Consider the following 24,312-nt stretch of genomic DNA (forward strand, 5'->3'; position numbering starts at 1 on the left):
TTCTGGGTTAAACTATACCCTATTTTAATAGTTTTAATATTAACTAGCAGTATCGCCCGGCGTTGCTCAGGTTTGTAAGGGAAATAACTATAAAGCATTTTTAGAGAGTTATAGCCAAAAAATGGAAAAAAATGATGGTAAATTTTTTTTTGAGATTTAAAAAAGGTGGAGTTGCGTCCCCTAGACAGTTTGTGGTTCGTGTTTCTGATTCTCGACCCCATGTCGAATTTATCGATTTTTTTCAGAACTGGGGGAACTTTTCAAAATTTTCGCTGGGTTAGTTTTGAATTATGACATTGGGCTATGTGTGTGTCAAGTTTCATCAGAATCGGTTGAAAGCCGTGGTCAGGGTGAGGGTACAACCTGACAGACACACAGACAGACAAACTGCCGTTTATATAGAGAGAGATAATTTCATGAAATGTATTGTTATTGTTAAAATACTTAATAATTGAAAGGATAGATTTTACTAGATTACTCTTAATTTGCAGTATCAACCATATCATTAACTTTGATATTATATTAATCTCTTCTTTTCCTTCTTTAAGACATAAAATATGCACTACCTTCTCCCCATGTAGAATTGAGGCCTTCTATAACCGGCTCTTTTTGTATATACGCTATCAATTAATGGTTTATAGCCATTATCTCAACATGTATTTCTAATCAGTATGTCTTTTCTACCTCTGAAGAGATTCATCTTATGATTTTAATTTTATAAATTAATCATCTAAAGATTTCTGAATCAAAACAGCTGTCAATAGGCACCACACAGGTCATCTTGTGACAAGAACACAACAATATTGATCACTCCAAAATATTCCGTTTCTTTATTCTTGATGAACTTAACTCTCCTCTCCACTATTTTCAATTACTATTAGTCTTATCTTTATTATTATTTATATATTTATTTTCTTCTTTATTTCATTTCTTCTTCTTCTTCTTCTTCTTCTTCTTCTTCTTCTTCTCCTCCTCCTCCTCCTCCTCCTCCTCCTTCTTCTTCTTCTTCTTCTTCTTCTTCACACATGGTTTTGTATTTTTATATATATATATATTTTTTTATATATTCTCCCCTTTTTTGTGTATATTTTTTGTATTTATACTCATAAGAAAAAGTCTTTTGCTATTTAAGTAACCAGTAAAACATACATTTTTCAGTTTGAAAACAGCTACTTGAGGCTCAAAACTCATATCAGAGTAACTCACTGTAAACATTATTATTAAGATTAAAATAAAAATTATCCCCCTACAGAAGCCATCTCTACTCATTTTTTCAAATATATATATATATATATATATCATCATCATCATCATCATCGTTTAACGTCCGCTTTCCATGCTAGCATGGGTTGGACGGTTCAACTGGGGTCTGGCAAGCCCGAAGGCTGCACCAGGCCAGTCAGATCTGGCAGTGTTTCTACAGCTGGATGCCCTTCCTAACGCCAACCACTCCGAGAGTGTAGTGGGTGATTTTATGTGCCACCGACACAGGTGCCAGACGAGGCTGGCAGACGCCCACGCTCGGATGGTGTTTTTTATGTGCCACCGGCACAGGTGCCAGACGAGGCTGGCGAATGGCCACGCTCAGATGGTGTTTGTTACGTGCCCACAGCACAGAGGCCAGTCGATGCGGTACTGGCTACGGTCACGTTCGGATGGTTTTCTTATGTGCCACCGGCACTGGTACCACAAGGATACAAATTCCATTGATATTCATCTATTTTGATTTGGTTTGGTTTGATTTGATTTTTTGATTTTTCATAATTTTGAAGTATCTATAAAACCATCAAAAGCTTGTTCATTTTTATGTTTTTGATTTATTATTAGTGTTGCTTAATATGTTTTGCTAAAATTGCTGTTTCTTTTCAGATATCAGAAAAAGGTAATTAAAATTCATTAAAATTCATATATATATGAATTCATAAAATATATATATATGAATATATATAAAATATATATATATGAATTCATAAAATTCATATATATATATATATATATATATATATATATATATATATATATATGTGGAGGCGCAATGGCCTAGTGGTTAGGGCAGCAGACTCGCGGTCGTAGGATCGCGGTTTCGATTCCCAGACCGGGCGTTGTGAATGTTTATTGAGCGAAAAAATGCTTCACGAGGCTCCGGCAGGGGGTGGTGGTCCCTACTGTACTCTTTCACCACTCTTTCTCCCACTCTTTCTTCTGTTGGCCTGCTCGCTTAGCCAGCGGGGTAGCGTCATTCAAAGGCTAAAACAATGCGAACGCATTGTGATCAGCGATGTGTAAAACATCTGATGGTCTGGTCGGTCACGTGATCACGTGATATATATATATATATATATATACATATTCTTTTACGTGTTTCACTCATTTGACTGCAGCCATGCTGGAACACTACCTTAAAGAGTTTTAGTTGAAGAAATTTATCCCAGGCTTTATTCCTTGTAAGCCAAGTACTTATTCTATCACTAAGTTATGGTGACATAAACACATCAACATCGATTGTCAAGCAATGGTGGTGGTAGGGGGTGACAAGCACACACACATGCATAAATACACACACACACATGTAAGGTGAGCTGGCAGAAGCGTGAGCAAGCCGGACGAAATGCTTAGTGGTATTTCGTCTCAGTTCAAATATCACCAAGGTCGACTTTGCCTTTCATCATCTTGGGGTCAAGTAAATAAGTACCAGTTACACACTGAGGTCGGTGTAATCAACTTAATACCTTTGTCTGTCCTTGTTTGTCCCCTCTATGTTTAGTCCCCTGTGGGCAATAAAGAAATATATATATGATGTATGATGGGCTTCTTTCAGTTTTCGTCTACCAAATCAACACACATGCTGAAGTGTCAGTCATGAATTTTCCAATTTTCTAGGAATTAATGAAATAAATGAAAAATAGTTTCAACTAGAAATTGAAACCAAGTTATGAACTTGATTGTGAATCATAGTTTATTACAAGTGATGAGTGGTCAAATATTAGACTTTATGTTAATAAATACTTGTTCTCAGAATGAGAAATAGCAAAATTAATACTTGCTGGATCTGACCATAAAACAACAAAATATCAGAAATGATGTCATAAAATTCCTCTCAATCCTGCTGTTTTATGTTTAATTTTCTTATCGGGATGGTTTCTCCAAAATTGGACATTAGTATATACTGTCAGAAATGCTTTTACAGTTGGACACCCCCATACTACTCATTTTACAACTAAAGTTAAAACAGGACCTGAAGCAAGCAGAATTATAATGACAACACAGTACACTGCTTTTAGTAGTGTTTGAACTCATAGTCACATGCTCAGTAGACTAACAACTGAAATTTACAGCAGTTTAGTCTCTGCCAAGTTATTAGCACATCTTATTTTAATTGAAATACACACAGGAAAAATATACTTTTCTAGGTATTGTCTAACAATCAATCATTGATTAAATCAATGAAAAATAATTGCATCTTTCAATCAATAATCCATTTTTAGAGCACCAATATAACATAGTTTTCCTGTACCTTTTATGAGATTCTAGCTGAATATCCTGTCATTGCTGGGCATTTTTTACAATAGAATGTCTTGTATAAATTTTTGTCTATTCCATGTCAGACAGAGAGGCCTCTTGATCAGGAAGAATTCTTGCAATTTTTCACAAAAAACTTTGTTGAGGACTTTTTTTCCTTTTTAAATTATTTACATGTATGTTCAACCATTTCGCATGACTTTATTCATTAAAACTTATTAAAACTTCAGAAGTTCTTACAACTCTGATTGTCATAATGCTTTGCTTTCGTTTGTTTAATAAAAATTCCTCCTTGTAATGATTTTGCTTTCATTTTGTGATAGACAGCTATCATGCAGAAAATGCCAGTTTCCAAATCCTGTTTTCTGATTAGGTAAAACTGATTAAAATTTAAACCTCAGTAACATTTTTCTGCAATTTTTCTGGAACAAATAAATAACAAAATCAGATTTAACAAGGAAAATTATTTCAATATACAAAATTTGAAAATGTTGACGTAATTTTAAAATTTTGCAATATGTGACAGCAACAGGGAAGACCCTACAAAAGTAGAAAGACAAAGAATTATAGGACGTCACTCACACACACACACAAACACACACACATTTACAAATTTACACAAAAGTAATCATGAGTTTAAAATGGTGTATAGTAGACATATGTATTTATGTATGTACATGTATGTATGTATATATGTATGTGTGTGTGAGCGTTTCTTTACGATGGACAGCAGAAAAGCAACCTACCCTTCTCTCCTTAAAGCTATGTATCCCTCACACCCACCTCTCTTTCCCTTACTCAGTGTATTGAAAGTTACTTATGTGTGTGTGTGTGTGTATGCATGTATCTATGTATTTACAAATCTATGCAGTGTCACTTGTATATCTCTGAATGACAGCTGTATTATCGTTACCATCCCACTGCTACTCCATATCTGTCACTTACAAAATGCTGTTCTCCCTTTTTATTGAAGTCCAACAGGTATTAAATGATGATGATGATGGTGGAAGTTTATTAAAATAAATTTCATTTTCGAAATTTAATAGAATCTACTCACAGAATTTCAGGATTGAAAACATTTGTGCAAATTTTTCTAGCTAGGTTAAATGGAATATTTGTTTTGTTATGTTTTGGGTGCTATGAAGTAAATAGTAGGTTCAGAGTTTGTTGGTTTGTATTGGATGTCAGTTTCTGTGTTTGTGATATTCTTTATGATCAAAAATATCTAGGAAGGATAATTGGTTTTGGCTATATTACATTATGTAGTGAATACAGTTCCTGATGCTAATGGGTATGAATTTGAAACCATTGAGTTGATTGAGATTTTATGTCCACAGAATGGGGCAATCATCTAAGTATCATTTCCTATTTTCCACTGGTTATTTTTAGAAGTTGACACTGTACAATCCCTTCGTTTTTTATGCAGCTAAACTTCACTGTATGCCATGACTAAGTTGGCATATGTTAGGGCAGTCCCAAATATTTGTTGCAGTCCCAAATATTTGTTGATAGGTGTTTCCCTTGGAAATGAAGTAATTTTGAAGAATGAATTTTAATCTCTCTGTGATGAAGAGGAATTTGCAAGTGTGAAGTTTTATTTCCAGCAAGATAGTAAGGGCCTACCTTGACTAGATGATTCTGTCAAATAAGCAGAATATACAAAGATGGACAAAATGGTTTAGTAGAATACCCTCCACATTTACCAGACACCACACCACTGTACTTCTGTGATGTGGACACTTAAAAGATACAGTTTATGGTACAAACTGTGGGCATCCATTGAATGAGACTACACACAAATACCAAATATATTTTTTGATGTTATCAGCAATGCCTGGACTAAAACAGTCATCAGTTTGAAAACAGGTACTCATAAAAAATTAAATTATGTCAGTAGATTCTATTAATTTCGAAAATGAAATTTATTTTAATAAACTTTCACCATTATCATCATCATCATTTAATATCTGTTTACTATGCAGACATGAATTGAGTGGCTTGACAGGAACTGGTAAAGCCAGGGAACACACTAGGTTCCAAAGTCTGTTATGATTTGGTTTCTACGACTGGATCCCCTTCCTAACTCCAATCACTCCACAGGGTGTACTGAGTACTTTTTATGTAGCACCATCACAGGTGCTTTTACATGGCACCAGCACCAGAGCTTTTTATGTGGCACCTTGGTTTTAGGATTTTAATTCTTTTGTGGTGGGTGGATCTTCTCAAGTACAGCAATGTACTACATAGCTCGGTCCACTGTCATCTTCATAAGGCTCACTGTTTTGAGATTGGCCTTCAAAACTTCATCCCATTTCTTCCACAACTTCCTTCAACTTTAAGCAATTGGCATTTCTTTATGCAGCTGCCCTTATTCACCTGCATCAAGATCAAACCAGCACAGCCTCCTGTCTTGCACACTGCATATAAATCCTCTTATGCCTGACTTTGCCCTCAGTTTACCAGTGCTCTGTCACATATGCACAGACATCACACATCCAGCAGAACATACCAGCTTCATTCCTCTCCAGCCTTTGCATGTCCTCTCCATTCAGGGCCCACATTTACAGTATCACAGTTTGTACACATGCATCATGAAATCCTCCCTTTACTTGGAGAGCGAGACCTTTGGTTGCTGATAGAGGTAAAAACTCTCTGAACTTTCTCCATCCTATTCATATTCTAGTAATTACACTTTCTGTATGACCTCCTCCACTGCTAATTGGGTCACCTAGGTAACAAAAAGTATCTACAGCTTCCAGGGAGCCACCAGGACATTTAAGGAAATCAGTTTCTCATGTATCTGTTGTCTTTATGGCTCCTGTGCATCTTCCACATACAAACACTACTTTCTCTGTTAATCTTTCACTGCACCTCTTGTGTGTCCATTGCTTGCACTAGATATACCAAATGGAATTTCTGTCTACACCATTGCTACATATCGAGCAGGACCATTTACCTGACGGGTGAAAGGTTGTGTCATTTTTCTTGCTTACTAGGACCTTGGTCTTTACTAAGTTTGCTTTAAGACCCTTAGATTCCAGGTTCTGTTTCCACACCTTTTCTAATTCTGCTATGAGGGAAAGATCATCAGTATACGGGAGTTCCCATGGGCTTCCAGTTTTAAATTCCTCTATTATGGCCTGGAGGACAATGACGAATAGGAAGGGGCTTAGGACTAACCCCTGGTGGACACCAACCTGTACACTAAATTTATCAATGTACCCATGATCAACTCTTAACTTATTAACAGCATCCCTGTACATGGACTGTATCACTTTTGGTAGCAATTTGTCTATCCCTGGCTTCCTCGGGGATCATATCAAGAGTACAAATACCAAGTACAATGGTTTGTTCTTACTAAATACTTCTATTGCAATTACCTGACTATGAAAATAGCATCAGTGGTACTTCTTCCTGAGACAAGCTGAACTGCATTTCATCTAATTTAATTCTGTTCCTAATTAATTGGTCTATAACTCTTTCTGCAACTTTCATCACCTGGTCCAGCAATTTGATGACTCTATAGTAACTTCTATCTAAGGAATCTCCCTTGCTCTTCTAGCAGCTGATTATGATCAGTCACTAGGGATTACACCTTCCTGAATAACCTAATTAACTATACTGGCCACTAGACTGTATCAAATTCTACCAAATATCTTGATGGGTCAGGGGCTTTCCTCATCTTCATATCTTTAATTGCCTTATCTATCATGCTGCTGTCAACTAGGATAGCTGGTACCGCTGTTGGGTTCATTTGAGGAAGACTCCCTTTCTCCCATTCATTCTCCACATTTAATAGTCTTTCATAGTTCTTCCATGCTTCTTTCTTTTCAGGATCATTAAGAGCAAGCATACCATTATCTGTCCAGACGTACAACATCTTGATTCTCTCTAACACACCGTTTGGCAATCCTGAACACCTCAAGTCTCTGATTGTCATGCTGGCAAACATCTTCCTTTCCAAGATATAGCAAGATATACCTGATGCTTAGTTTTATATCTGATATGGTTCTTTGCTACCCCTATTCTTCTAGTTTTGTCTCTTTTCTTTTATAGTCCTACCTTCCTGTTCCACCACCATGTCACCCTCGGTGTGGTAGAAGCTTTGCTCCAACCACAGTTTGGGTCTGTCACTCTTGAGTACTATTGGTAAGCTCAACAAAAAACGTACTCCAGTGTGAGATAAATATCATTTAATAAACACAGGATTTAAATGAGAGTTATAAGTTTCATGCTTGGATAATTGGATGGGCTGTGTGTTATTCTGCAATCATTCAGGCTTAAAATAAACATGTTTGCTCTCTGAGAAAAATTAAGAAAGAATGAGAAGAAAAGGGAAAAAATGAGAAAAGGAAGATAAGAGTTGAGTTCCTTTGGTCCATTAGAAAGGGAATTAACAATGATCGGTGTTAATCTGATGTGGAAAGGTTTTAATTTTTGTAAGTCTGTGTTGAATCTGGAGAGGGTGGTCTTCTCTCCAGTTTGATAGCATTTGTTAAAATTTCTGATCTCCACTTCAGTAAGTCAGCAGAGTTCTTAAATTTGAACAGGATATGCAAAGCCTGCACCTCCTTGTCCCATTAATGTATAATGCAGCTTGCTTTATGAAGCTCAACTTGATGGCTTGTAAGGTATTTTTTGGCATTCAGGTCTTGGATATGGCCACATAGCTGAGTGGTTTTCTTCTTGTCCATGTGTTGGAAAGGAAATTTTCGCATACGTGAAGGCACAGAAGTGGCTGCCAACCACATGGTTCCGGGTTCAGTCCCACTGTGTGGCACCTTGGGCAAGTGTATTCTACTATAGCCTCGGGCCAACCAAAGCCTTGTGAGTGGATTTGGTAGACGGAAACTGAAAGAAGCCCGTCGTATATATGTGTATATATATACATGTGTGTGTATATGTGTGTGTCTGTGTCTGTCCCCCCAACATTGCTTGACAACCGATGCTGGTGTGTTTACATCCCCATAACTTAGCAGTTTGGCAAATGAGACTGATAGAATAAGTACTAGGCTTACAAAGAATAAGTCCTGGGGTCGATTTGCTTGACTAAAGGTGGTGCTCCAGCATGGCCACAGTCAAATGACTGAAACAAGTAAAAGAGTAAAAGAATACGTAACCATGCCTGGTCAAGTGGATAAGTAACTGGGTTCCTGAAGTTACAGTTTGGAGAGGGTGCCTGGTGTGTCTTACATGCAATAATGCATCTGTGTTGAGGCAGCAGCTATAAGAAACTTTCACAGAACATCTATCAAAGATTTTCTTGTAACCTTTTGCAATCAGGGAAATGCTTATCCATCAAAGCTAGGAATTTTCTACCTATGTTAATCTTAACATTTGAAGAGAAAAGGCGGGTGGTGATCCATACAATCTTCCTAGGTTTATTTTTAGGCTTCATTCTTTTCATGGTTGTTCCAGAGCATTAGTATTGTAGGGGTCTGCCTTGTAAAATATTTCTTTAGAAGGAGAGAAATTAGATATCTTATTACTAATATTGGCTACAAGGTTTTTAAAGATGATAGTGGGGGTGGTGGCAAAACAGTTGATATATATATGTAAACTTTTCATTAGGTTTTTTCTTAAATGTATTTGTGGTATGGCCATCACAGCTATGGGATATACCTAATCCATCATCACAGTATTGACCAATATCATGGGAGAGAACTTAGGTCTTAGATATCTAATATAAAGGAACCTACTAAATCATACATTTGAGCAATATCAAATGAACCCATTGATGCATCAGACAATTCTTCTAGATCAGATTCTTTTTACCCATGCTGAACCTTTACTAAAGAGGAGGGTTTTTACTGAAAAAAGCTGTTCCAAAAATACAAGGAATTGTTGATGTAATAATGTGTATAAAACAAACGAGTGTACATACTGATGCAATAATATACATCAAACTAATAAAAAGTATTAACATGTAAGGATGATACATTAATGTGATCAAAGTGGATCATTTTCATGTCAAAATACATTACATTTTCCCTGTGGAAAGTTCTGGATGTGAACTTTGTTTTCATATAGTTATGATCAAAATCCAACACTTACATATCAAGCCTGATATTTCCACCTATTCACAAAGTGTGTCCAGTCTTTATTTATTTATTTTTTTTTGTATGTGTGTTTTGACTGTAGAACAGAGGCCTTTACTATTGTTCAATTCACTGGAGCACTATAACTCAATTTGTGTTGAAAATTATAGTCATGAAGAAAACTATTTTTTGCTTTGTGTTGATATCGATGGAGAGAGGTCAGATAATTGTTATGAAATGTAAAAGTGAGAATTTTATCGTTAATTTTCTCTTAGAAATCTTTAAGATTTTTATACCATAAGAAAAAAATTATTTGCAAATTCAATATGGTCATTGCCAAATCTGGCCACAGTATGGCAAAAAGGCGCAAAGTCAGTAAAGAGGGCGGTATACTGACACTATTTGTCAAACTGATGTATTCTCGAATGGTGAGAGATCAAACGGAATACAAATCCAAGTTTTTAATTATCAAGTTTGAGCCAGAATTTCAAGAAATGGATGAACAAATTACTAAATAAGCATATTTCTACAAAAAAGTGCTTTAAATTGATCTACATAAGCATGGAACTATCGTACTGAGAATGTTGTTTATTCCTTTTCACTGTTTTAACAAAGAGTGGAGATGACATCTAAATTTTACCTCGTGGAATTTTAACTTGTGGATATACATGTAAATTTTATTTTTTTGTTGAGAAATATTGGTCAAATTTTGCCAATAAAAATTATATTAGGCAATGAATATTATTTTGTAGAATATTATAGTCAGATGTGATGGTTTTTTTTTCTAATTTTGAATGCAGTCTGACAATTTGTAGTAGAATTTACATATTTGTTTTGGATATTTTTCTCTCTCTTATTAATGAGTTTGCTGTAAAATTTTAATGTCTTTAATTTGTGCTTTTAAAACTAAACCAAAGAACTAGTTTTGAGATTTTGTTTGTTTTTTTAAATTTAGGTATACATGCAATACTGAAAAGGACATCGTGGGATGTCCTAGAAACAACAGCTAAATTTCCCTTAAAACACACAACTTCGTGTTTGAAAATATTTTCAAATTTTTTTTAACCAAAAAGGCTTCTCCCATCATTTTTAAGTGCACAGGGCAAAAATATTGGGTGAAGGGAGGGGGTGGAAAATATAAATTTTCAAAAATCTTTTCATAAAAAGCATCTATGGAAAAATCACTGTCAAAACAGAAAATTCAATTTATGTATGCACCCTAATCTGAAGCTCCACCATTTATAGCCATTTTTTATTGTCCTTTTATTGAAATGGTATCATGTCCCAAAATCTTTATACCTACTACAAATGTACCAAAACTCAAGTCCCTGTTGCTTGTACTTTTCAATTTAGCTAGGTCTGAGAACACTGCAAAATTGACTGCTTGTTACACATAACAAAATAGGCTTTACATAAATATTTTAGAAATTGCCAAAAAAAAGTTTCCTTTCCAAGAACCTGAAAATAAAAAATAAGCAACTGCTATACCATGGACACTATTAATTTGTGTAATTTAAAGATGATTATCACCTCCAGTTTCAAAAATATGACATCCCAAATATGGCTAATTATTCATTTAAGCCAACTAGACAAGATTTCAGCCATTTCAGACAAGATTTCAGCTGGCCATTCAAATTGTTATATTTCCTAAAATATTCATCCAAATTTTACAAATGAAGTGAGTGGAATTCTTCATGTACAATGTTGACTTTCCTGCTAATGGACTGATTATATCCACAAGGAAGTAGCTCAGTGGATGACATGCTGAACCTCTACAGCTCATTAAAGGTCTTAATGGAATACCATCCTATAGTGAGCTGTAGAGGTTCAGCATGTCATCCACTGAGTCACTTCCTTGTGGATATAATCAGTCCATTAGCAGAAAAGTCAATATCATTTGTGAAGAATTCCACCCACTTCACAGAATTGATCAAGGATACCTATCAGTTCAATTCGAGACAGTGACCTGAACGATGACAACGAAAAATACCTTAGGAATGTGAACCCATGTTCGAAATTTCCCCAAGACACCTAATGAATGCTTGAGGGTATATCAGCTGAAACATTGTGTTAACAAACAAGATGAGGACAAATTTCTGTCAAATATAAATAATCTAAATAATGTAAATGTTAGATATGGTCAGTTTTTAATGTGTAAACAATATCAGGCATGTCACATACATCTTCTGTCACTTAGCACTTCTATTAGGAGTAAGACAGTGACTTGAGCTTTGAGTTCAAATGTCCTATGTTGATGAATATACTTAACGAATTTCTTTAACAATATAGATATAAAGCAGCCTACAACTAGACATTTTCAATTTGAATGCTAAAAGTTTAAAGTTTGGCATTATATATTAATTGAATAAAATAAAATAAACTGAAATAACAAATAAAAGATAATTAAAATTTAATGAAATACAAGTTATCTTACATCAGAAACTAATACAACAGACGCATCAATAAATCTTGTAAAACCTTCCTTCTGCAAACTATTTATTTATCATAAATTTTTATTCAAAATCTGTTTAAAATGCTTTTTCATTGCAATCATATTCTTAATCTTGGTCCTCATCCTTCATAAAACAATTATATATGTTCCATTGTCATTGTTTAGTTGATAGAAATCCTGTTATTATGTAGTTAAAGTAAAAACTTATCAAATTGACTTATGATCAACAGAATTCTGTCACTGACTTTCAATGTTTCATCCTTTTGTTCTTTTTTTTCTTTAGATATAATATATCTAGACAACATTATCTAATTAAGATGATAGTGAGTGACATGCAAATTTGGCTTATATTTATAGCAGACTGAATGATCATTTATAGGCTGTCTGCTATATATATAATGTAGAACATATTCAGGTATTGTATATTTAATTGCAACTGTTGTTGTAATGTGTCATCCAGTTTTAATTAAACAGATTATCCGATGTCCCCTTTTTCAAAGAATTTCAAGTGGGATATGAAGAAAATATGGCTGCTTAGCAGGTTGAGGCACTGAATTGGTGGGGAAAATTTGATTACAGATTAGCTAATCTGTAAATTAGCTAATCTTTATTAAGGGAATAATAATAGGGTTCCTCATGTCAAATTAAATTATTTCTCTGTTTAACATTCCAAAGATGGATGACATTCCTCACCATTATAGTTCACAGTATCAATAGAGCGCTTCATTTTCTGAACTATAGACCTGTTAACAAATTGCAGAATATCATTACAAGTACATGAAATGTTAAGAAATGTATAAATACATACACTCACACACATGATATATGTATGTATGTTTGTATGTATGTATGTATATATGTATGTATGTGTATAACAACAACAGCAACAACAACAACAACGACAACCAACAACAACAATAAATGCCCTGATGCAGTACCAGGTAGTGGCTCTCATGGCTTCTGATCTTTACTGATTGGAAGTGATTTCATGTACATTGTTTTGTCTTGGTATAAAAATGGGCTACAACAAATATTCTGCTCAATACCACAGATTTACTTGTCAGTTGTTTGACTTTAACCAGTTGAGCATGTCCTTTAGTGGCTGATGACATGTGCATCTCTGATCACGAGCAGAAGTAGTGGGGGTGCGTCATAGCCATGTGCTGAGAGTAAGTCTTTGGGGTTTAAATAATTCTCCTTTGGAAACATGGGTGTTCATCATCCTTAAACAGGAGCTTTTGAGCAGGATAGGTCACTCAACCTGAAAAAAACTCTAACTGGGTCCCACCTGCAACATCATGCGCTGCTGTTTATCTTGATATGTCGTACACATATGGTTGTGATGCATGTGCCTCGTGTACCCTTATCAGACGGGTAATTATGATTGGTATATTGGGTTTCGTATATTTATACCCCAGTGTCACTTTGATGGCATGTGTTGCTCTCTCACTTAATGATGATGATGAGGAGGAGGAGGAGGAAGAGGAGGAGGAGGATAATAATAATAATTCAAATGTCGGTAAGGGCTTGATCCTTGCTTTGCAAACTGTATATAACTACACAGGTACAACATTGTACTACTTCAAGGCTCAACATCATAATCATTTACTTAAGTTTAGAATTTATATAAATAAGGCTAACTAGACATCACTATCCAAGTTAATTTGGAGCCTTAAACAACAACATAAAGACTACTTAATCATTTGATCTATAGTGCAATGCTTTATACTGAAGGTGGAAGTTTTTGCAGATTATACGATAATGAGCTGCCAACTATTTTGTACTGCAAAGATAACTTGATAAACAAATTTGATGAAATCATAGTGAGGTACTTGCATCTTATAAAGTGAACATACTTATATAATACTTGTTGATCAATAAGATTAGCGCTTTGGCCAGTTGTAGGGATTTAGTTTTGATTGGGTTTTCTTTCTTTTCAGATTTTCATTGCATTTTATGCTATACTTTATATTTTATTTTGTGTTTGTATCTGGTTTGCAAGACTTTTTATGTGAATTTGTGTGTTGAAACAAATTTTGTCGTGTGTAGGGAGAGTCATTATGCCAATATGATTAACACACACACTGGTTCAGTTTCATTCCTTTATTAGTCAATTGGTTAACTATCCAACTAAATAATTGTTTAATTTGTTTTGGGGAACTGTAATATGAGAAACAAAATATAATTCACCTACCTCTCAGTGTCGACTGTCCAGCTGGGTTAAATCCAAGACATGCCCTACTCATCTGATCTATCGCTAGAACCTATGGCTAATTCCCTTTCTAGCTCACACATCTACATATGTCTGTCCACTCCCACTGCTCTAGGCCAAAGAGGCCCATGCTGGTCCTACTTCTGCCCGCTTCCTCACTCACTTTTCCTCTTCTGGTAGAGCCCATCACTGACCCTTTCCTTCTGGTTCTCCTCATCCCCACATTTGTCAAGCACTTTTGCTGCTACTTGCAATCTTTTCAATGACTATTGACTTAGTCCTTTATAGAAGCCACGTTTGTCTGTTTGAGATTTTGTTGCATGTGTGTGTGTGTGTGTGTGTGTGTGTGTGTGTGTGTGTGTGTGCATGCCAGCAGGCATGTGTGCTTGTGTATGTATGTATGAGTGTATTCTGCATATTCATGTGTTTGTGTGAGCATGCTTGTGTGTTTGTGTATGTATGTATGTATGTGTGTGTGTGTGTTTGTGTCTATGTGTATGAGTTTGTGTATGTACATGTGCCTGTTGTGTATGCATGTGTGCCTATATGTGTCTGTGTATATGCATGTGTGTGGAGTGTATGTGTATATATATATGGTCATGCGTTTCTGTCTACTTATGCATGTGTGCATGTACTTGTCTATCTGTATTACCTATTTACCTACATACCTATGTATGTACCTATCTCTCTCTCTCTCACTATCAATTTATCTATCTATCTATCTACCTACATATCTATATATCTGTCTACCTACTTATTTACCTATTTATCTACCTACTTACATATTTATCTGTCTACTTGCCTACTTATCTACCTATTAGCTTGCCTATCTTCCCACCTATCTACTTATCTACATAATTAAGTAAGTAACTAACAATCTATATAACTGGCCTAACCACCTAAAACCTATCTACTTACCTATCTACCTACCTCTTTGACTGCCTTACTTAGGAATGTACCTATGTTTGTATACTCTGTGGGTGATATCTGTGACATTGGTGTATCCCTATCTTCTATGTGCATTTCCTATTTAGTAAAAATTAAACAATTGATTAATTAGTTGGATATTTAACAAATTGACTAATAATAAAGGAGTGGAATTGAACCAGTGCATGTGTTAATTATACTGGTATAATGACTCTCCTTAGACACAACAAAATTCACATGTATACTTGTATGTATATGCATGTTGATATGTGTGTGTGCATTTATGTGTATGTGTGTATGTATATATAAGTATATTTATATTGATACATATATGGGTGTGCATATTTATTTATGTGTATATAGGTATATCTATACATGGGTGTGGGGTTTAAAATGCGTATGTACATGTATGTTAGTGCATGTTTGTTTAGATGGCTATTCCTTCTTTGCTGAGTGTATGTATCAGCATATATGATTCTAAGTTTGTAAGGATATATATACAAGCATATGCACTTTTGTAAATAGTTATGGATTATTATTTTTACTTTGTATATATTATGCAGGTATATGTATGTATTCATATCATTGTTTATATGAATACCAGTATGTACCAAAGTGAATACTGCCTTTATGTATACATGTGTATGTACATATCTGTTTCGTTGCATGTATGTTGTTATATATAAATGTATTTTGATGTAGGTATGAATATTTATATATATATATGTTTTATATGTATGAGTATTTATGTATGTTCATGTGTTTATATTTATTTGATAAGTTATAGACAGCAAGAATTACATTTATGTGTATATGTGTGTATATGTGTGTGTGTGTGTGTGTATTTATATACTTCTTTATGCAGCTGTCCTCATCCATACACATCTGCATTTCACCCTTCGTTATAAACAAAGTAGAAGCTCTCTGAACTTTGCCCAGCCCATTCTTATTCTAGTAACTACACTTTCAGAACTACCTCCACCACTGCTAACTTGTTCTCTTAGGTAACAGAAGCTATCTACTATTTCTAATGATACCCTGAGCATTTGAAAGAGTCTATTGTCTGCCTTTTTAGTGATTTATTGTATTTGCATATCTGCCACACACAAAGACTATATTCTCCGTAAACTTTCCAGTTATACCACCACACCTCTTATGTGTCCAAAACTTGCACTGAGTACAATGTATGGAGTTTCTACCAACATCTTTCGTACATATCACACAGGACCAACTCCCAGAATGCATTTGTGATTTGTCTGTTTTCCTACTTACTAGCACTTTGGTTTTTGCTAAATTAACTCTGAGGCCCTTAGATTCTAGGCTTTACTTCCACACCTGAAATTTCTTCTCTATGTCAGTTAGTGATTCAGCTCTAAGACAAGATCATCAGTGTAGAGGAGCTCCCAAGGACAGCTGGACTTGAATATCTCTGTTAAGGCCTGGAAGATTAAGATAAATGGGGGGGGGATGAGAACTGAGCCTTGGTGAACTCCTATTTGTACACTGAATTCATTGCTATACTCATTGCCAACCTTCACTTTACTGGCAGCATCCCTGTACATGACTTATACAGCTCTCACTAACCACTCATCTATCCCTAGCTTCTGTATTGACAACCAGATAAAGGAGCTGGGGACCCTGTCAAAGGCTTTCTCCATGCTGACAAAAGCCAGATACAGAGGATTATTTTTGGCTAAATACTTCTGCTGTTGTTTAATCAGGAATATAGTATCAGTCATGCTCCTACCTGGCACAATTCCAAACTGCATCTCATCTATGCTAACTCTCTTCCTACTTAATTGAGCTATGACCCTTTCTGTGACTTTCATCACTTGGTCAAGCAATTTGATGCCTCTGTAATATACCTGTCTTCTAGCCTCTTTTCTGGCTATCTGATACAGTTCCCTGCTACCATCACACTTCCAGTCCTTCCTCTGCCAAAGTATACAAATCTCAGAAGATGCTTAGATAAGTTTTGTCTTTTCAACCTTGTTCATCTACTCTTCTATTTCAGTACAGATCATAAACCCCTTATTAGTTCTTTTCATTATTCTATCTATTTCATTACCATGTCAACATGTAAATATAGTTTCAATAGTTTCGTCTTCTTCGTTGTTGTCTTAAGATAACCTTAGTTCACACATATCCTTAACCGCAACATATTTTCATTCATTCATCCATTCAAGTTTATCACACAGTCACTTATTTCCCTGATTTTGTCATATTGGCTGACCGAAAACTCTCAAATTTTTCAATTCTATTTTACTATTATCAACATTTGCTGTTTCATTAAATTATGCTACCCAAATCCCAAAAGAATATTTTTCTCCCTCATGTTCTGACCACCTTAACTCTGATACCCCCTCTCTCTCTCTCTATCCGCCTCACTCTGTTTCTGTCCCTCCCTCGGCCTTCCTCTGTCTCTCTGTCTCTCTCGTCCTCACTCTGTCTGTCTGTCTCTCTTTCGATTACCACTTGCTCGGCTGGATGTGTAATGTCAGTGTGCATACTCGACAGAGTGTAAGTACCTTGAGAGGAAAGTTGGACCTAAGAAGCATCAGATGTGGTGTGCAAGAAAGACGACTGCGCTGGTATGGTCATGTGGCAAGAATGATTGAGGAGAGCTGTGTGAAAAAGTGCCACACCCTAGCGGTTGAGGGAACCTGTGGAAGAGGTAGACCCAGGAAGACCTGGGATGAGGTGGTGAAGCACGACCTTCGAACATTAGGCCTCACTGAGGCAATGATTAGTGAGCGAGACCTTTGGAAATATGCAGTGTGTGAGAAGACCCAGCAAGCCAAGTAAAACCATAACCTGTGGCCTATGCCAGTGGTGTAACCAGCCCACTAATGCATATCTTTCCTTTCAATGGACACTAAACTCTGCTTGCAAAGACCCGTTGATGACTGTCGATGACTGGCACCCATGCCAGTGGAGCGCTAAGAGCACCATCTGAGCATGATCGTTGCCAAAGCAGCTGACTGGCTTTCGTGCTGGTGGCATGTAAAAAAACATTCAAGCATGATTTTGCCAGTGCTGCTGGACTGGCTCCTGTGCAAGTGGCATGTAAAAAACACCATTTGAGCACGTGGCCGTTGCCAGTACCACCTGACTGGCCCTCATGCTGGTGGCATGTAAAAGCACCCACTACACTCTCAGAATGGTTGGCATTAGGAAGGGCATCCAGCTGTAAAAGCTCTGCCTGATCAGATTGGAGCCTGGTGCAGCCATCTGGTTTGCCAGTCCTCAGTCAAATCGTCCAACCCATGCTAGCATGGAAAGCGAACATTAAACAATGATGATGATGATATATATTTAAATAGCATGATATAAGCATAAATATGGATGCGGTAAGTGTATATGTTTGTGTTTGTTCATATATAGTTATGGCTTTATATATGCAATTGTGTATATATTTATACACCAATGTATCTGCGACATTGAATACAGCGTAGTATATGTAAATGTTTGTAAACAAACATGAAGATGTATTTTTATCTAAATACATGAACATATAACTGTGTATTCATATGGAGATGAATATAGTGTTCTTATCATGGAAACTAAAAGATGGTTTATCCTTTAATATTTAACAACTGGAGTGCCATAAATCAGACTTTGCACTTTGTAAAAGTTCTAACTGAATTTTGTTATTTATTTATTTTCTGTTGGTCAGTTATCCTTTTTGACATTTCAAATTCTTAGAAATTTTCTAAGGTAGAATTATATACATTTTGTCTATTTGAATGGAGTCAACATGCCTAGGAAGTTTTAAAATTTATTTTGCAGAGCAAGTTTATTTCATAAATTGATTGTATTTAAATTGATGTCTAATAATGGTGAATGAACAATAATAATTTTATTGTATTGCATGTTATATATATATTGTATATATTACATGTCTATATATGTGGTATGGAATAAAAATGTTCCTTTACTGACACAACTGTAACGTCCATTTGAATTTCTCTTTTCCTTTTTTAAATAACTATTATTATACACTCTGTGAAGCATACACTATACCTTGAATTTGCAAAGTGCTACCTTTTCTAATAAATAGCTTAACAAATATTTATTCCATGCCGGTGACACGTAAAAGCACCATCCGTTTCATGGCCGTTTGCCAGCTCTATCTGGCCCCCATGTTGGTGGCACGTAAAAGCACCATCCGTTCGTGTCCGTTGCCAGCCTCGCCTGGCCCCGTGCTGGTGACACGTAAAAGCACCATCCGTTCGTGGCCGTTTGCCAGCTCTGTCTGGCACCTGTGCGGCTGGCACGTAAAAAGCACCCACTACACTCACGGAGTGGTTGGCGTTAGGAAGGGCATCCAGCCATAGAAACACTGCCAGATCTGACTGGGCCTGATGAAGCCTTCCAGCTTCACAGACCCCAGTTGAACCATCCAACCCATGCTAGCATGGAGAACGGACGCTAAACGATGATGATGATTAACAGAGTACAATACCAGCCATATTCCAACCCAAAGTGCTAAACCAGCCATGTTCCAACACAAAGTGCGATATATATATATATATATATATATATATATAGAGAGAGAGAGAGAGAGAGAGAGACAGACAGACAGAGAGTGACCAAAGTGTATGTACGCCACTATATATATATAAAAAATACAAAAATGGGACAAGAACCCAAAACATCCAGACAGATGATACAAAAAAAAAACAAGGATGGATCATTTGGAGTTTTCTATCCTCAGTCGAGTTCCAGATTATCTTAGCAATTTTGGCTTGTTATATTCGAGATTGCTCCAATCTGGCCAGCCCCAAGGAAAAACTAAGCTAAGAGCACTAGATAACCGTCTGGATGTTTTGCATTCTTGTCCCATTTTTGTATTTTATATATATATATATATATATATATATATATATATATATATATATATATATATATATATATATATATATATATATATATATAGGTTCAGGAGTGGCTGTGTAGTAAGTAACTTGCTTACCAACCATATGGTTCTGGGTTCAGTCACACTGCGTGGCACCTTGGGCAAGTGTCTTCTACTATAGCTTTGGGCCGACCAAAGCCTTGTGAGTGGATTTGGTAGATGGAAACTGAAAGAAGCCCGTCGTATATATGTATGTGTGTGTATATATATATATATCTGTAAATGTAATATATGACAATTATTTGGCAGCCATAATAAAACTCCGAGTTTAAGATGTCGGGACGGAAATCCACGCTGCCATCTCTTCAGTTATCCGGCAATCGGTGAAAAGATGGTAGCATGGATTTCCACCCCAACATCCGAAACTTGGAGTTTTATTATGGCTTCCGAATAATTGTCACATATTACATTTACAGATAAATCCCTCTATTTACATAATATTGAGGTCTCTTTCATTCTTTTGTTGTCTTACCATTTCTATCAATATATATATATATATATATTAATTTATTATATAGAAGGAGCTTCTTTAATTGAGTACCTTATTTACTGTGGTTAACCCCGAATCAACCCGGGACCTACATATATATATATATATATATATATATATATATATATATATATATATATATATATTGATGCTGGTGTGTTTACGTCCCTGTTACTTAGCGGTGCTCCAGCATAGCCGCAGTCAAATGACTGAAACAAGTAAAAGAATAAAAGAATATACATATATATATCCTCTTGCTCACTCGCCCACAATTCTCATTTTTTCATCCCTCATAGCCTCCAACCCATCTTATTTGTTCTATTGTACTAGCAACCAGCACACATTCTCTTGAGTTAACTCTACTGTTATCCAATACTTCCTCATATCTCACTACCTCACCCTTATACCTCTTGGATGCCCTTTTGCCTTTCTTTCTCTTATTGTACTCACTGGGTCCACCCATAGTTTCCCCTTATTCCTTTCTCTCTCACACCAAACTCTCTTCACTACCTCCCCATCTAAGATGCTTTTGCAGCATCCACACTCTGCTCTTCCCCTTCTCTCTACTTTTATAATACCCTCCAGTCTCTCTTTATTCATTGTTCTGAGTGCACTCACCCACTCCTCCCTTGCCCTCCTGCTTCATTTTTTTCTCACTACTTTCTCTCTACAGCTTCTCTGTTTCCTTAATACCTGTTCTCATATTTACCCCATCTCTCTTTTGTCTACAATACCCATAACCTCACACTTCACTATCCTCTCCACCCCGGTATATTGCTCCCTTCCTTTCTTTCTTCCTTCCTTCCCTTTCCTTTCCTTTCCTTTCCTTTACACATTCTGTCTCTACTTGCCCTTTTCCAGTTTGTCCTCCTCTTCTCAATAACCCTTGATAATAATCCCCTCCTTTTTCCTTGCCAGAATCCCTCTCCTAATTAGTGCATACTCTAACACATGATATTCTTTCCCTTCTCACCCTATCACAATTATAAGTCTATCTCTCTCATCTTCCTGACTTTTCCTCATCACTCTGCCTAGAATCATGCCCACTTTTCTATTCTCTCTCAGTTATAGTGTCCACATTAGGCCCTTAGCCTTGCAAGTTATAAGGTAATCTTCACTAGTGCTGGCGACATAAAAAGCACCCAGTACATCTTAGTAAGGTTGTTGGCATTAGGAAACCATGCCAAAGTAGATACTGGCGCATGGTGTAGTTCTTCAACTTGTCAGATCCTTCAAACTGTCCAACCCATGCCAGCATGGAAAGCCAAGCATCAAATATTGATGATCATACACATACATACACACACACAACACACACAATATATATATCCAAACATATACATACATATCTGCCTCTTCCACCTCATCATCATCATTTAACATCTGCTTTCCATGCTTGTGATCCTTGTAGTTGTAAAGCATTCCTCTTATCCTGTCTGCTGTACATTTCAATATTCATATGAACAAGTTAATCAATATTAACAATGTTAGCAATATCACAATAACCAGTGTAGAGGTAATTTATAAGAACACTAACTCAAACTATTATAAATATGTGTGTTTATGAATTCTCTCTTCTCCACCAATGATTGGGGCAAGTACTTGAAACACGGGGACTAATATCTGGAATAATCTTAATAGCTATTTAATTGAATATCAAATAATACTGCTTACATTGTTTCTATATATTTATAATGTCAAGCAGTGAGAATGATTCCAGTGGCTTCATGCAAATTGCAGCACTTCACAATTTAAAAATTCAGATAAAACTAAAAACTTATATAGAGTAATTACTGGCACATATGACAGGCTCTTAGGGAACAGTGTCATGCAAACTATAGGCAGACTTTGCTTCATACAAACGGTAACATTAACAACAAAGCCAAACAGACAAAGTATGAGGAATGACTTTATTACTATTAAGGATAACAAGCCAAAATTTTGCCGTAATCCCAAGTGCTGCCTGATTAAACCAGTAAAATTAGAGACTGGACTGGTGAGTTACAATGTATTGAGGAAGTTAAATAATGACATAAAAAAGGGATCCTATCTTTCCTTATGATGTAATACCAGTGAAGTAATTTCATGGTTTAAGGCAAGCCAGAGTAGAGGCAGAGCAAAATTCACCCAGTTCAATAATGTGGACTATATCATCTATATCAAAAGGGTCATTAGATGGGGAACTTAATTTTACTAAGGGATATAAAGGTAACAATACACACCAGAAAAAACATGCTGTGAGATAATGGTTCCACTTTGGTCAAACAAAACAGACCCAGAATGTTACTTCAATATGTTGCTAGGAGCATTTATCAGCATGGATATCTGTGACTTCATGGGCCTATCTATACTAGAGACCCAAGGTGAGAAATTCCTATGAATCTACTTTGGCCTATAAAGAGATAACACTTGAGCCATCTCTAAAGATATGAACAGGCACACTCTGGGCAGCTTTACAAAAGACCTGATCCACACTTTTAACTTCCTAGGACTTAAAGGTACTATAGAGACTCACTCTTGAATAGGCCACTGGTTCATACTATGGTAAAACCTACGGAAAGGCTATCGTACATTAACACAGATTCCTGTTATATGTCTATTATGTTTAAAAACCTTGTAAAGGGTTTCAGTAGGGGGACTTCAAACCTATTCTCAAATCAATGTATTTCTGGTACAACAGTTCCATATTACAACAAGGCTCTAGCTGGCAGCCAGTAAGTTTAAGGACTGTATTATGTGCCTAATCCTGACACTCACAAGAGAAAGTACCACTGTAGCATCCTCTTGTTTCTTCCACCTTTCTCATTCAGCATAGGAAGGGCCTTCTATTGATTAGTGGATAAGTATTTTACACAGGGCTATAGGTACAGGAAATTATTCAATAGACATAATTTAAGGGTCTCATTCAGCTAGTATAAAAAAATATTAGAGTAAGCTCCAAGGCCCTGTGCAGAGGCAGGTTGGCTAACAATGAATGCCCAGTGAATGGTCAAAGCATTGCAGTGGTCATGGTATATGAAGCAGAAGTGGTGATGTCCAACAACAGAGGAACACATACACACACAGAAGTATGTTGGCAATGGAGGGCCGCATTAGGGCCAGGTGAAATAATCACAGATCCTCTTTTAGAACCCAAGAGAGATGCAATGAAATGGTAGCTATATATAGTGATGAAAGGAGGAAAAAACACTACAAAAATCAACTGGAGAGTGCTGGAACAACCTTGGGCATATCTGAGTGAAAATAGACATTCCAAGCTTTGCTTGGCTGAGAAGAGAATATAAAATTCATCTTATCCAAATCCTTTCTTGAACTCAAAAAGCAAAATATTTCATTTTGGCAACAAGGTCATCCCCATTTTTGGATTTTAGAACTACACACATGTACACAGTTGAAATCAGTAATGCTATAACCAGTAGTATGTTATTTGACAATATAATAATATTACATCACTATTTCTCTTTTAGAGTGTGCTCTATTTTTACTTATGGACTATTGGTGATACATATACACACGTGTGCTCACACATGCACACACCCACACACATACAATGAGATTATAGAATATATCTCGAATTTGTTAATTCCTTTCTTGAACCATCACTTGCCAGTAACCCAAGCCCTGATCTGGAGTTTATGATACAGGCTGCTTCTGGGACATTTCTTTGAGGGAAAAACATGCATTCTATAAGTTTGTGTGTTCGACAATCCAAACTGTCATGCCACTCAATGAAATAAACATAAAAATGTTATACAC

At 36.1% G+C, this 24,312-nt stretch overlaps 1 protein-coding gene across 10 annotated transcripts in view; it reads right to left on the bottom strand.

Annotated features, from left to right (window-relative positions):
- Positions 1-12,284: 12,284 nt before the first annotated feature.
- The window catches only part of LOC115221613 (dynein regulatory complex subunit 6-like), a 104,688-nt gene continuing 92,660 nt past the window's right edge, over positions 12,285-24,312 (bottom strand). For 9 of the 10 annotated variants that reach the window (XM_036510786.1, XM_036510790.1, XM_036510793.1 and 6 more), the window contains 2 exons: positions 24,126-24,218; positions 12,285-12,752 (listed from right to left, as the gene is read on the bottom strand). In XM_036510786.1, coding sequence (XP_036366679.1) covers positions 12,671-12,752; positions 24,126-24,218 — 175 coding nt within the window. In that variant the 3' untranslated portion in view covers positions 12,285-12,670. The remainder of the gene's footprint in view (positions 12,753-24,125; positions 24,219-24,312) is intronic. The other variant, XM_029791811.2, reaches the window with a different exon arrangement.

This window comes from Octopus sinensis, linkage group LG18, assembly GCF_006345805.1.
Source record: "Octopus sinensis linkage group LG18, ASM634580v1, whole genome shotgun sequence".
In the NCBI taxonomy this organism is placed as follows: domain Eukaryota; kingdom Metazoa; phylum Mollusca; class Cephalopoda; order Octopoda; family Octopodidae; genus Octopus; species Octopus sinensis.